Source organism: Periplaneta americana, chromosome 14 (assembly GCF_040183065.1).
Source record: "Periplaneta americana isolate PAMFEO1 chromosome 14, P.americana_PAMFEO1_priV1, whole genome shotgun sequence".
Classification (NCBI taxonomy): Eukaryota; Metazoa; Arthropoda; class Insecta; order Blattodea; family Blattidae; genus Periplaneta; species Periplaneta americana.
Genome location: NC_091130.1, coordinates 134294269 through 134309836, shown reverse-complemented (window position 1 = coordinate 134309836; position 15568 = coordinate 134294269). Strand labels below are relative to the sequence as shown.

General features: G+C 33.6%; 1 protein-coding gene across 7 annotated transcripts in view; it reads right to left on the bottom strand.

The window, feature by feature from the left end:
• Positions 1–1516: 1516 nt before the first annotated feature.
• Positions 1517–15568, bottom strand: part of Lar (tyrosine-protein phosphatase Lar) — a 652517-nt gene continuing 638465 nt past the window's right edge. For all 7 annotated transcript variants that reach the window (XM_069846106.1, XM_069846110.1, XM_069846112.1 and 4 more), the window contains 4 exons: positions 14814–15119; positions 11433–11713; positions 9533–9668; positions 1517–3788 (listed from right to left, as the gene is read on the bottom strand). In XM_069846106.1, the coding sequence (XP_069702207.1) occupies positions 3720–3788; positions 9533–9668; positions 11433–11713; positions 14814–15119 (792 nt within the window). In that variant the 3' untranslated portion in view covers positions 1517–3719. The remainder of the gene's footprint in view (positions 3789–9532; positions 9669–11432; positions 11714–14813; positions 15120–15568) is intronic.

Here is a 15568-nt window from a genome sequence, read left to right as displayed (position 1 = left end):
CTGGTAGCAAGTCTAGTTTAATTTCCACGGCAAGCACCTCCCTGTTTCAGACAACAGGTTTTTGGATGTTTCCGGTTTTTTTATGGGGTCACACAAAAAGCTTAAATTTGCTAATAGGAAGGCCAAATCGTTTTTTAAATAACCATCTTTCAGTACATCTTGAAGGATATCGATTGACGAAGCCCAATAACAGGGAATCACAACAAGATATATTGCCTTACTTGATAGACATGAGCGAGAGGCGAGAGATTTGTTTAAATTAAATAATGTTCATACCCGAGCTCTTATCTGTTGTGTTTCACAAACAAAGCAGGGAATGAAATCATCTTCAGCAACAATAAACATTCCTAATTATGTGTTACAAGATCTCTCCTCCTTGTACATGTTAATTTATTCTCTAATAATAACATTGATATGCTGCCTAGCAGTTCTCAGAACTTGAGGCGATACTATTACGAAAATGTATCATGGATACACCACACAGCGCTTAGAAACACGAAGCAAAGGAGAATTCTTAAAAAAAGATAACGTACTTCTGAGTGACATAATTGATTTAGTTTTAAAATATTTGAAAGATCTTGTAAAAAAATTATTTAAGTAAAAAAAACTCCAAGATTTATGTGTTTATGATAGATTTCCTGAAAATATGTATTTACGTAATTTTTTTTGTGAAAATATGTGTTTTTATGTGAAATAAAATTCGGGTTTTAAACTTGAAACTTCATGTTCGGAATTTTTAACTTTGTTAATTGTGTTTTATCACACGCAAAAATAATATTTAATTACATAGGAATCCGCTCCCTAATCATCACAGTTGCAATGTATGTGGCGGACCGAAGTAAATAATGACAGTCTACTATCTTTTCCAAATACATCAGATTCACAGATAACATTTTTTTCTAGGGAAACCACAAAAGTTACAGAAAAATTTTATGGGACTTTTTTGTTCAGTAATTCATTCTCTATCACCAGTATTTTTTTTGGCAGATTATATGGTTTACACCCTGTATATTAAATGATTGTTTCCGTCTTCTAACTCACGTCTGAACACTAAAGTTTCTATTTGGTCCTTGAAGAAAAGTAACCGCTGCTATAGATGCATACATCTAGAGGCACAGAAGAATAACAGCAACACTTTCGTATCAATGAAAAAAATGTGATATGGTTGCAAGAGAAACTGAAGTGCCTTGAGAAAGCCTGCCCCCAACACCGTCTTTGTCCATCACAAATTTAATTTAATCTTGACAAAATTTAAACCCAGATCTTCAGTGTCAAAAGCCAGTATTACAAACATTAAGCTAATGGTACAACAAGAATCATAAAACAAGCAAGACTCTGTCTATGAGTTGTATTCATTTCATACAATGTGGTCCTGTGTTTATCTCACTATTGAAAAAGTCAGTATCTAATCTTATTTCGTGTTGGTAACTACCATTAATAATTCCATGAAAAAATTCATTCAATTTATTTTATGGAGGAAAATGTGTGAACATTGGTTATAAAGAAATAAACTCTCTCAAAGAAAACCATACAGCATATTTACTACAATAAGAGTTTCCACAGAAAGATAAGTCACATGTACATAAAGTCATGGGTGTGTGGATGTTGGACACGATATGTTAACAATACTTGAAATCAATATCCCATAAAAAGTTTTCAAATTCATCTACAAGTACAAAATAATGTATAAAATAAAATCATACATAATCATAAAAAAGGAGGGAGTCAATAAAAATATTTTCTTTTAAAAATCATAACTTTTCAGTCTAAATTCTTGGCTCATTTAGAAAATATAATGTCCTTATGAGATAGCTATCAGTGTTTAGATACGCATGCAGTGTAACTGCTAAGCACCACAAATAATTAATAAAACACAATGGAGTAAGTTACTGTACTTGCTCACGTAAAAGATGCACATCGTTTCACAGCAATTTAATGTGATACCTGCCAAACAGACAATCTCTACACAATGCAACCCCCTTCATTTCACCTCCCGGGTGTCAGAATACAATAATATAATAGTACTTCATCCAGAGGAATTACTAAATTACTTAACATGCTCAATAAAATAATATCATACTTAAATTCTATGTCATACTTGATTAACACGGTCCTGAAGTGATTTTGTAATATTAGATACAATTTTATATATAAATTACACAAAAAATTACAAATGTTTTTATTTGTTAGTCTTTAAAATATGTATTCCCGCAATGACTTAAGTATCTATTACTTGATACTGAATATTAAAAAAGTTATATTAGCACCTCTTTAAAACAAAGACAAATAATAATATAAAATAATGAAATAATAAAAAGGATGCCATTTGTAGTTCACAGAATTACATTTCATTTGCCAATAATTTCATGTGAACTTTCTAGATTTAAGTTAGTCTGATTTAAAAACTGACAAAAAATATATTATACTTAAATTCTATGTCATACTTGATTGACACGGTCCTGAAGTGATTTTGTAATATTAGATACAATTTTATATATAAATTACACAAAAAATTACAAATGTTTTTATTTGTTAGTCTTTAAAATATGTATTCCCGCAAATGTCTTAAGTATCTATTACTTGATACTGAATATTAAAAAAGTTATATTAGCACTTCTTTAAAAGAAAGACAAATAATAATATAAAATAATGAAATAATAGAAAAGATGCCATTTGTAGTTCACAGAATTACATTTCATTTGCCAATAATTTCAAGTGAATTTTCTAGATTTAAGTTAGTCTGATTTAAAAACTGACAAAAAAATATACAACTTTTCTAAAAATCCTTGTAAAAAATATTTAAATATAAAATAATATATATAAAAAAATCTGTGATTCATGATTTTAAGTTACACTTTTAAACAAACGCATGCAATAATGAAATGTATTTTTATAACTCGATATCATAACTTACAGAAGCTTCTCTTCTCTGCCTTTTAAACTTGTAAATGGGCATTACATGAGCATGTACAGTTAAAACAACGCAAAGGTAAATACAATGAAGTACAGAAATGCAAGATCAACAATAAACCAAAAATCTGTCAATAAAAAATTATGAATTTGTAACCTCCACACTGATTGTATGTACGACGACGATGATGATGTGCGTTGTTTTCCAAATATGTTCTTCCCACTTGTAATCATGTTGAGTGTGGATAGCTGCTTGTTGCTTTAAGTAGGCACCTTGGAAAAATATGCCGCACGGCAACCAACAAATGGGGGTGAGGAAGCCTTCTTCTCCATCTTCTTCTGTTCTTGTGAGCGAGTCATGGAAACCAATTATGTAATTCTTTCAATATCACGGATGGCACCATGTTCTCGAGGCGGTAATTACATAAAAAAAAAAATTTAAATGTCCGACTCAGATTGAATTTGCAAATCAATATCCATTTCATTTAAAATATGAAGATTCGGCATGTTATTGTCAATACGTGAAAAGGGCTCGAGGGTAGAGGAGAAAGGGTAGGGCAGGGTTCATAAAAACTACAGCATTTGTTTCTTTCTTTTTGTAATATCTTTCACATCACTGTCATTTAAAATATTGTCTTTTTCTTTTTTTTCTTTCCTATTGTACTCTCGAGATGCCTAACATTTGCCGATACAACACAACTACACAAACAATCACTTCTCTACAACGCACTCTCATGCACACTCTCGAGTCGGTAACGCTCCTCCAGGCAGTGGGCGGGCAGTGGGCTGGGGCGGGACGGGCACTAGCGTCAGTTCGCGTAGTGGTCGAAGGAGCCCAGGTACTCGAGGGCGGCTCGGTAACAGAATTGATATTGGTCCTGAAAGCAACACAAACCCATCAACACCTCTTGTTATAGTCCAGCACTTAACACTTCGTGTTCATCTATTACTATAGTCGCGATGCTGTTATTCCCGGCATGACTCCTCCTCTTTGCTTACGTCTTAGGAAGTGAAGCCTCTATAAAGTCTAATCCTCATTTCAGTTTGGTTGGTAGGCTTTCCCCTCTACTCACACTCTCTACCATCAGTGAAGGGGAAGATGCTACTGTCCAGCTCACAAACGTTCAACTACTTGACTTTCAACATAGTGACAAATTTTATTATCGAAAGTGTTTACCGGTAGTCTACATTTCAAAAGTCTATACTAAGCGTTTATATTTAATTTTATTGCTGTTTATATCAACTGGCACATTAAAAAGCTACTACGAGCAGAAGATAAATGTTTTCTCCACCGCTAGTTGCTACTCTACAGCATACACAATGGAACAATCTGGACTGTGTCACTCCTCCCTGACTTCATAATACAAACTAACATTCCTTAATTTAATTATTAGTTGAAAATATTGTAAGAACGACACTAAAATATACTCAAACATATAATAGTCAAACATCTGTGTCACTGTATTTTATATTCACTAATGTACTTTATTTAATATTTTATTTTCTTGTGTACAGTTTGGGGGGTGCAGGTATAAGAAGTAACAGCTACTGGTCTGTCGCTGACGGACTCAGGGCAAGTAGAAGGAGAAAGAAATGCCTTCGCATCCTCTCAACTTGTGTGAAATGTAGGTTAGGTAGGTAGTATCGTTCGCCATTTTTTGTTCTTTCGTTGCCGAGCTACCAGCCGAGGGATCTATTTGCCACACCATTATACATCATGTCGCAGTTCCTATGATAATAAATCAAATGCACTGTAATTCAGCAAATAATTGAACGGCAAATAACGTTCTCATGTACTTTCTACGAACGCCAACGAAAGAGCCAAAATGGCGGGTGATTTTATTAAGTATTTATCCAGCCTTAGGAAATGCATAATTTCTTCATCAGCGAATCACAAGACGCACACGTTTAAATGTAGCCGACCTGCAACGTGATTGGCTGCCAGAAATTAGAGCGACGGGACTATAACTGAATACACAATATCTTTCCACATCTTTTTACATTCAGATACCTGGGGGCACCTGAAGTGATGGGGTTGTACTGCTCGTGTCTCTCTTCCTGAGCTGTTTATTTGCGGGGCGAGACGCAGAGAGGGAAAGTGGGTGGTCCTACAAGTACTATCCTACGTTCAATACATCGGTCTTTTCAGTATTCCTTTTGTTAGCTATGGAGGAAGATCAAACATCGACAAGCGAATAGGCAATTCCCTCACAAAATAAATTGTCTTTCTCATCAATTCTAAACACTAATACCAGTGGTAGACTATAGTCCCGTCGCTCTAATTTCTGGCAGCCAATTGTGTTGCAGGTCGGCTACATTTGAACGTGTGCGTCTTGTGATTCGCTGATTCATTTCTTAAGGCTCGATAAATACTTAATATAATCGCCCGCCATTTTAGCTCTTTTGTTGGCGTTCGCAGAAAGCACACGAAGACGTTATTTGCCGCTCAATAATTTGCTGAATTACATTGCGTTTGATTTATTATCATAGGAGCTACGACATGATAATGTTTAACGGTGTGCCAAATAGATTCCTCGTATGGTAGCTCGGCAACGTAAGACCAAAAATGGCGCATGATACTACCTACCTAGACTTTATAGAGCCTTCACTTTCTAAGACGTAAGCAGAGAGGCGGAGTCACGCCGGAAATAACAGCATCGGGACTATAGTTTTGTTTCCGTCTTGACTTATTGTAATGTTAACCCAACAATATATTTGTTAACACATTTTAATACTTGACTTGTGAACGTTTTCGCCCATTTTGGGCATCTTCAGACCATAAAGATATCTGTACATAATTGCATAATACATATTGAAATTCTACAAACAATTAATGGAAATTTATAATTACACTAGAAACATTTTCTAAAAAATTACACTAAATACAGCAACAATTGGTAGTTGTATGATAAATATGCATATTTAATGTCATATTATAATCATTCATGACAATTAGAGATCGCGAACGAGTTATTATATTGGAACAATAAACTGTATAATGACTCAAAGATGAATACTTGTAAAATATGCACATTTAACCTAAGAGCCTTATTGTTAAACAAGTATTCATCTTTGAGTCATTATACAGTTTATTGTTCCAATATAATAACTCGTTCGCGATCTCTAATTGTCATGAATGATTATAATATGACATTAAATATGCATATTTATCATACAACTACCAATTGTTGCTGTATTTAGTGTAATTTTTTTGAAAATGTTTCTAGTGTAATTATAAATTTCCATTAATTGTTTGTAGAATTTCAATATGTATTATGCAATTATGTACAGATATCTTTATGGTCTGAAAATGCCCAAAATGGGCGAAAACGTTCACAAGTAAAGTATTAAAATGTGTTAATATATTGTTGGGTTAACATTACAATAAGTCAAGACGGAAACAAAACTAAAATTATATTATTTCTTCATTGTAATTCGACTTATTTGACAGCTTTATTAAAATGAATTCTAAATTCAAATTTGAATACACGATATCTTTCCACATTTTTTATATTTAGATACCTGGGGGCACCATTGGGAATTATGGTACGGAGTTGTACTTTAGTACCTCCCTCTTGCCAATAACACTGCTACAGAAAAAAATAATAAAAACATGTCTTAATAAGTCTTTTGATTATCCCTCAGAACTGTTGTATTCTGAATTTAAAGTATTTGATATCCATCAGATTTATAACAATGTCGTACACAAAAACCGAAATATATTTAATTTGTACTCACATAAATAATATAAAACTAAAAGATCAGACAACATATGCTTGACAGAACCTAAATGTATTACAACTGTAGCTTATAATCACAGTAGCAACTTCGGTCCAAGGCTTTAAAACAAGATAATAGCTAAGTTCCTAAACATACAATTATTGCTAGTGCTCCTTAGGTACTTTAAAAAATCAATTTGAAAATGATTGTTTAGAGAGAAAATATAAAGTTTTAGTAAATTATTGTAATATCTCTGTTTTCTTCTTCTTTTTTACTTTTTATTCTGCTGATTAATAAAATATTTATTTTAAAATGTTTGTGGGATGCCCCCTGAGTACGAGTATGCACTCTTTCTAGGGGTACCAGAGAGATTTTTTATATAAAAAACGAAATTTATCTTTGTTCTAGCAATACATTTATTATTATTATTATTATTATTATTATTATTATTATTATTATTATTATTATTATTATTATTATCTTGATTACTTATTTTTTTGTAAAGTTCTTAAGGGTGATATTGATTGTGAATCTTTCCTAAGCAATATCAGTCTTCGTATTCCTGCTAAGGGTTTCAGATATCATAAAATGTTTTACAATAGAAATTCTAAATCTCTCTCTCCGGTCTGCAGATGTATAAAATATGCTTATTTGCATGGATCAAGCTTGGATCCATTTAATGTGTAGTATATATTTTGAAGTTTTATATCAGTTTTCATTTATATCTTTTGTTTAAATATGTATTTTAATATTATTCTCGCTCATTATGCTATGTAGTTTAGTCATCCATTTTATCCCGTCCATTCATTGTCATTATTGTCGTTGTATTATAATCTTGTATATCTTTGTAATATTATTTTATATGATTCCATTCTTCATTCATGATTCCATTATTTCATTTGTAATGATCATTTTAATTAATTGCCATTAATTTAATTATTTCTTTGTACTTTTATTGTAAATTATTGCTAATGTTTTTGTTACATTGTTTGTGCTGAACTGTAATTGGCCTCTGGCTGTTGTACAGCACATTAAATATAAGTAAATGAAAAATAAATTAAAAATAAATTATTATTATTATTATTATTATTATTATTATTATTATTATTATTATTATTTTAATTGGGAATTAGTCAGTACAGCCATCTACAACTGAAAGTAAGAACTGGAGATGTACAATACAATCACTAGAGATACCTAGTTTTCTCAAACCACGGATTTGCGAAATAATGGTTTTCCAGCTAATAAAGCAAAATTTTTATGTTACAAGCCTTTTCAGGTCAAAATATCATACATTTAAATTCGCGAACATTCTCTGATTGAGGTTCTGGCTGACATGTACATTTATTATTTATCAGGCAGTACATCTCACTTGATATGTATCAGAGGAAGAACAATAATTGTAGTTTGTATGCATCTGAAGTCTGACTAGTGTAATATGTATCTAGTCGGCGATGTATGCAATGGAGGGGGAAAGAAACTGGCCACCCTACCCATTATCTCCTGGCCTAGTTGCCTCGTAAGTGTGCCTTCTTGATGTCACTTGTGAGGTTCAGACCTGTCTTGGGACAGTTGACTAAACAACAACAAATTCGCTAAACAATGTGAAATATTGTGTATAAATGATATGTTTGTTTTATCACGAATTTATTCGAAATCAATGTTTTTCAAGATAAATGTTTATTCTTTTTACGAAATTTATAATTTAAAGTGCCCAAAAGATATCCAACATTCTCGGCTTTTCTATTAAATTTTTTTGTGACACAGACCCCAGAAGGTGATGATGACCACTCATTTTCACCCTCCAAACAGAATACAGATATAACAACATAACTTATTTTGCCTCAGAGCACCCTGTTAGTCAAGGATATTTCTTATACCACGACAATTGAAATGTTATGTTTTGTCTTCCTCTATCCACTATTTTAATATGTAAATGAAGTGTCGATGTCCTATCTTTGTAAACTCATTTTGTTTCATATGCTCAAATTTAAAACGGTTTCTCTTTTAATTCTGCAAATAATAACCTCAATGTTCTCTCAGTATGAGACATTTTACACAAAATTAGTATGTAACACATGCATGCACTTTTTATTAAACTAACACTCAACAATGCAGCACATTTACAGAACACCAATATAGAGTAGCATATTATATTGCAGTTGAGGCTAATCCCGCTTCCTACTAGTGAGTCATAACGAATCATTACACCCTCCTCCCCTGCCTCCCCTCAAGCTTGTGAATGCTGCTACATGTGAGGGAGGCCATCACGCCTCGCTATGAGGCTTCTGCCATAAGCCTGGCACTGAACTGTCCATGCTGGAATGACTGCCAACAGTGAATTTAACATATGAAGAGTTCGCGGGAAAAACGATGAATGTCACATTTCTGTTAAGGATTAGATAATGATCTAATTGTGTCTATAACTGCAAGATGTAGTGCTGTTTTTATAGAAAATAAAGGAAAGGATTACTGTATTCATGGTGATAATTCTCCTTTTTACCATCTTTCATAAGAACAACATTAAATTTCGCAGTGATCCATTGAATTAGATAATGACATCAATCTTAAGAAAACTGTGGCATTCATCGTTTTTCCCGCAAACTCTTCATATGGAAGGATGGGAGTGAAATCAAGTGTTACAATACATCGTTATTACGAACTTATACTGTTATTAGATACAATAACTCAAATTTTTTGGGTAGGCTAAGATTCAAAAGCCTCTTAAGAGCTTCGCCACTGATTTTTACGAATGGCTTGAATCAGACACTCTGTACTATAAATTCCTATGAAGTTTTATCAAAACTAATTAAAGCATGGGCAAAATACTTATGGAGGAATAACACATAAATAAAAATATACAAGAGTTCTTGGGAAGTCTGATCATAGTTGCATATCATACCTCTGTCTGGACCATGGCTGGGCGCTGTGTGCGCAGGATGCGTACAGTTTGGAACACATCCACAACTCCTTCATATTGCATACGTTCCAATACTATGCTTAATGTGATGAATACTCCTGTGCGCCCCACTCCAGCGCTGTTAGCAAGAAACATACAAAATAATGTTAGAGATTATGAATCAGAACATAAATGTCCAATTACATATTGTGGAGCCTCAAATTAAAATTTTATTTTATGAAAGGAACGAGTCCCTTGTATGCAAGATTTTTTTCCCCAAGGTTCTCCACTCCTAGAATGAGCCTTTGGTGTGAGACGAACTCGATAGCTCAGTGGTAGAGAGCCTGACCGGAGAACAGGAAGTCGCAGGTTCGATTCCCACTCGAGGTTGTGAAATTTTTCTTTCATACCATGGCATAATTGTGACTATAATAGTATTTAATTCATTAATATGTCACATCAACGGACGTATATACATCATCCAAACATCGTAAGATGAAGATTACATTTGTAAAGTTTCTTTCCATCCATAAGCAGTGCTAAGATCAGACGCTATGGACAGTACTCTATAACAGAGTCGCCAGTATGAAAGGATAATTCCGAGCCTTTGGCGTGAGACGAACTCGATAGCTCAGTGGTAGAGCGCCTGACCGGAGAACAGGAAGTCGCAGGTTCGATTCCCGCTCGAGGTTGTGAAATTTTTCTTTCATACCATGGCATGATTGTGACTATAATAGTATTTAATTCATTAATAGTTTTCTTTAAGGCTGATCCTCTAAGAATAGAAGTATCGGAGAAAACCAAAAATCTCCATGATATCTACTAGGGATCGAACTCTGCTCTGCCTATAGCTAAATTACTGAATTGAAGTTACTCACTGGAATAAGTTAGGAGGTTCCAAACGTTCAAGACATTTCTTTTAGTCACATTTTGAATACTAAAACTACTTACTTACTTACAAATGGCTTTTAAGGAACCTCACATAAGCCCACCATTGGTCCCTATTCTGAGCAAGATTAATCCAGTCTCTATCATCATACCCCACCTCCCCCAAATCCATTTTAATATTATCCTCCCATCTACGTCTCGGCCTCCCCAAAGGTCTTTTTCCCTCCGGCCTCCCAACTAACTCTCTATATACATTTCTGGATTCACCCATACATGCTACATGCCCTGCCCATCTGAAACGTCTGGATTTAATGTTCCTAATTATGTCAAGTGAAGAATACAATGCGTGCAGTTCTACGTTGTGTAACTTTCTCCATTCTCCTGTAACTTCATCCCTCTTAGCCCCAAATATTTTCCTAAGAACCTTATTCTCTGTTCCTCGCTCAAAGTGAGAGTCCAAGTTTCACAACCTTATAGAACAACCAGTAATATAATTGTTTTATAAATTCTAACTTTCAGAATTTTTTGACAGCAGATTAGATAACAAAAGCTTCTCAACCGAATAATAATAGGCATTTCCCATATTTATTCTGCGTTTAATTTCCTCCTGAGTGTCATTTATATTTGAAGAGTCCACTGCAAGAATGATGGATGTCACTTTCTTGTCTAAAATGAACCAAGACTGCCAATGCATAGCTTAAGACATATAGAATGTGCATAGAGATTTATATGGCATTAACACTGATAGTCATTGTCCAGTAATGATCGGAAAATCACAGTTAAGCTTTGAGCTCTAAGCATTTCAAATTTTCAATTGTTTCTCCTGCAAAATGTATTCCAAATGACATCCATCATTCTTGCAGTGGACTCTTCATTTGTTACTGTTGCTCCAAGATATTTGAATTTTTCCATCTCTCCTACAAAATATAATAAAGCATACGATAATGAAACATAATCCAGTATGAAAATATGAAAAAGCACAAATTAATTTCAATGAAAAATCATGATTGCATACCTGCAATGGACAGTAATGGGGCCATCTTGACCGAATTGTTCCTTTGTCTTGTGCACTTGACCAATGAAATCTATAAATCCATCTCCTGATTTGGGTACCCCTTGCTCTGGCCAGTCAATAAACTGGAACTGGCGTACAGTACGCGAGCTTCCATCACGCGCGTCTGTCACCTTGAACTCGCGCAGAATGTACTGCGGCATGTTGTATTCAGCAATAGGATCCACTACGAAGCATTGGTATCTCACAGAACGATCACTGGGCCAGTACTGGTGACACTTCTCCTACAAACAAATAAATAGTGTCTTACATATGGTGCCACTAATCACAAAATGTATGACAGCTCGGGTTTCAAAAATAAATTTAGATGTGGTTTACAAGAAAAACACAAAAATTAATTTTTTAAATATAAAATTAAAAACCAAATGGACTACACCAAAATCTCGATTATTCGTGCAAAGATTATCCGGTTTGCAGGCTATCCATGCACCACTGAAGTTTATTTTACTTTAATAATAATAATTTTATTTAATCTGACAGGATTAAGGCCATAAGGCCTTCTCTTCCATCCTACCAGATAGCACATATAAATACAAAAAAGAAATACAAACACTGATGAAAATGATACAAATTAAGTTAAAGCCCTATAGAGGGTCAACAGAGTCAAAAGTACATTATAGTGCTCTCATCAAGCTAATACAACGAAAAGAAAGAAAACAGAGATAGCAATGATGATATTGATAACTGACAATAATAATAATAATAATAATAATAATAATAATAATAGTAGCAATAATAATAATAATAATAATAATAATAAATACATTACATATTAATTTTCAATTTTACAACAGCATAGTTACAATATTTACTATATGTCATGGGTTAAGGTGAAGTTGCGCAACCTGACATGTGTTCAACAAACAATTCCACGAACTAGAATGTGATTTTTTAATTTAAATTTGAATTTTGATATTATCCGACAGTCTCTGACATGGTCAGGGAGAGAATTCCAGAGGCGTGGAATAGATATGCTGAAAGATGATGAGTAGAAGGATGTTCTGTGCAGAGGAATAGAGAGAAGGTACATGTTCCGGGTTCGAGGTAGTGAAAGGTAAACAAAACGAGATGCTAGGTAAGAGGGTGTGGAGGTGTGGATGATTTTAAATAGTAATAAGAGAGAGTTGAAGAATCTTCTTTCTTTAAGTGGACTCCAAGACAACAATTCTAGTGACGGTGTTACATGATCGAATTTTCTAATGTTACAAACGAAACGAACGCAGATATTGTGAACACGCTGTAGTCTATGGGCAAGATCAGTATTTAGATTCGTGAATAAAGAATCGCAATAATCGAAGTGGGGCATCACTAAAGTTTGGATCAGGTTCTTTTTAAGGCTGAGAGGTAAAACATTGGTTAAGTGTTTGAGGGAATGAATTATGGAAAAAGTTTTCTTACATATGTAGGTCACATGACTTTGAAAATTTAAATTTGAATCTAAATATACCCCTAAATTTTTTACTGTCTTACTATATTTTTACTTTTGTCACAAAATTTTGAATACGTATGAACTGGGCTTGGAATTCGAGTGCACAAGTCTCAACGTGACCTTGGTATAAAAATAGTCTGTCCATAACAAGCCATCTCTTCCCACTTTATTTCCTGATGCAAATCTGATTGTAACATGTATATAAGATTTAAAATTGTATATTTCTCAACTGACGACCAGACGAAACAATTATTCATTGCTTGAACATTTGTAATTGGTTACAACAAGCCATTTTATCCTTATCGTTCTCTCCAGTGCATGTACAATAATGAATAAAAATGGAAATGTTACGAAATGTAACAATATCCACATACAGTAGAATCCCTCTTATCCGGCACCAAAGGGACCAGGCTAGTTCCGGATATGAGATTTTGCCAGATAATTGAATAAATACCGGTATATACAAAAAAAGTTCGTATTTCATGGTGCCAAATGTTGAAACTGCAACCATATGAAGCTTATTTCTCTATCACTTGCTCATATCTGAATAAACATAAAACATATCACACAACATAAATAATTCACTAATTTTAGGTTCAAATATTCACTGAAAATTAAAATTCGTTCAAACTTTCTACTCGATCCGAACATAACTAAATAAACATAAAAACTGTGTGGATTTTCTTTATTAAAACACATCACACAACATAAATAATTCACTAATTTTAGGTTCGAAAATTCACTGAAAATTAAAGTTCGTGCAAACTTCCTAATGTGGCAACACTGACGACCCGAACATAACTAAGTAAACATAAAACTGTGTGGATTTTCTTTATTAAAACACATCACACAACATAAATAATTCACTAATTTTAGGTTCGAATATTCACTGAAAATTAAAGTTCGTGCAAACTTCCTAATGTGGCAACACTGACGACCCGAACATAACTAAGTAAACATAAAACTGTGTGGATTTTCTTTATTAAAACACATCACACAACATAAATAATTCACTAATTTTAGGTTCGAATATTCACTGAAAATTAAAGTTCGTGCAAACTTCCTAATGTGGCAACACTGACGACCCGAACATAACTAAGTAAACATAAAAACTGTGTGGATTTTCTTTATTAAAACATATCACACAACATAAATAATACTCCATTTTGAATCTTGCGTACACTACTTTTAACACTTGAATATCAGTAATTAACATACATAATTAACATGAGTAAGTCCAGCTAGTTAATGAATTACTGATAAATAATACACTAATTTTAGGTTCGAATCAAAGTTCGTGCGAACTTCCTAATGTGACAATACTGATGGTCCGAACATAATTAAATAAACATAAAAACTGTAAAATGTATACAGCTTTAACACATGCGGACATAGATCATAATTTTGGCATATATAAAATTATAAACTACACAAATAAAATACAAGAAATATTGCTCTGAAATCTTGATCATAAGTTTCGGTGGGATGAAAAAACAGGAAGGGACTTTGATGATAGTGATTTATTGTTAAGACGTTATCCTTTTTTTTTTTTTTACCTTGGGGATTTAATTGAAGTGCATTTATTATGACTGGCAGAGTAACTATCTCATGCCCCCATGTTTTAAATTGCTACCAGTGCACTTCATTAGAACCAGGTACCCAGCTTCGAAGAAGTTATCCTGGAATTTTCCTGGATATATAAAGAAAAACAACAAAAGAAAGCATTCAAAAAGTTAAAGGCTGGAAAAAAAAAAGGTGAAACAGGAAAAAAAGAGTAAAATATGTGAAGGAAATGTGAAGGATGAATGAAAACAAAAGAAAAAGGAAGGAGAAGAGATAAAGTCGCGAAAAAATTCACTGACTGACAAGACCACTGTAAGAACGAAGCAACTTACCCTTCCCATTTCCTTAAGTTTTGTAAGCATAACAACAATAGTTGAATTGTGTTCCCATAGCATTCTCCAGAAGTCCTCAGTAGTGTCAAGAAGTGGGCCCTGTGTTGCAATATAGGCTGCTCGATAGCGATAACCATCTATGAAACTGGCATTTATGTAGTCAGAGCCCTCTATGGTACGCACAGGCGTCAAGCACACTCGTGTAGACTCAAATGGCAAGATGTGAATCAGTCGATTCTTATGCTTGTTGCATGGCAAGTTTGCGCTGATGAATCTGGTCGAGTCAGCTTTGATGTTAGACAGTTTCTGCAAAACAAACAAATTAATTTCTTATCTCAGTTCTTATTTGATAACTACAGAAAGAAGGATGAGGTCTAGCATTTCGCAAATTTGTTAGTTAATTGGTGGGGTTTAAAAATGGCGCGTCAGCTACTATAGCTATTTGCGTCCTTATCTAAAATTCTTTCAAAAACATTTCGCAAGTTTGTGAATGGGTCAAAACTTTTTGGGATGCTGCAGAGTCATTTAAGAAATGTGGCTGGCATTAGTAATGTCCAGGGCAGAGTATTTATGGAGATCTCGAAAATCACAACGTAATAGACATACAATATATTTTTACTAATCTTGACGAATTAAGTGATACTGATTAATAATATGCGGATAAAACAATCGCGAAACAGAGTTCTAATAGCGAAATATGAATACATTCGCGAATTATTACTATTGCGTCGTTTTATAGCGAATTTCATATCATG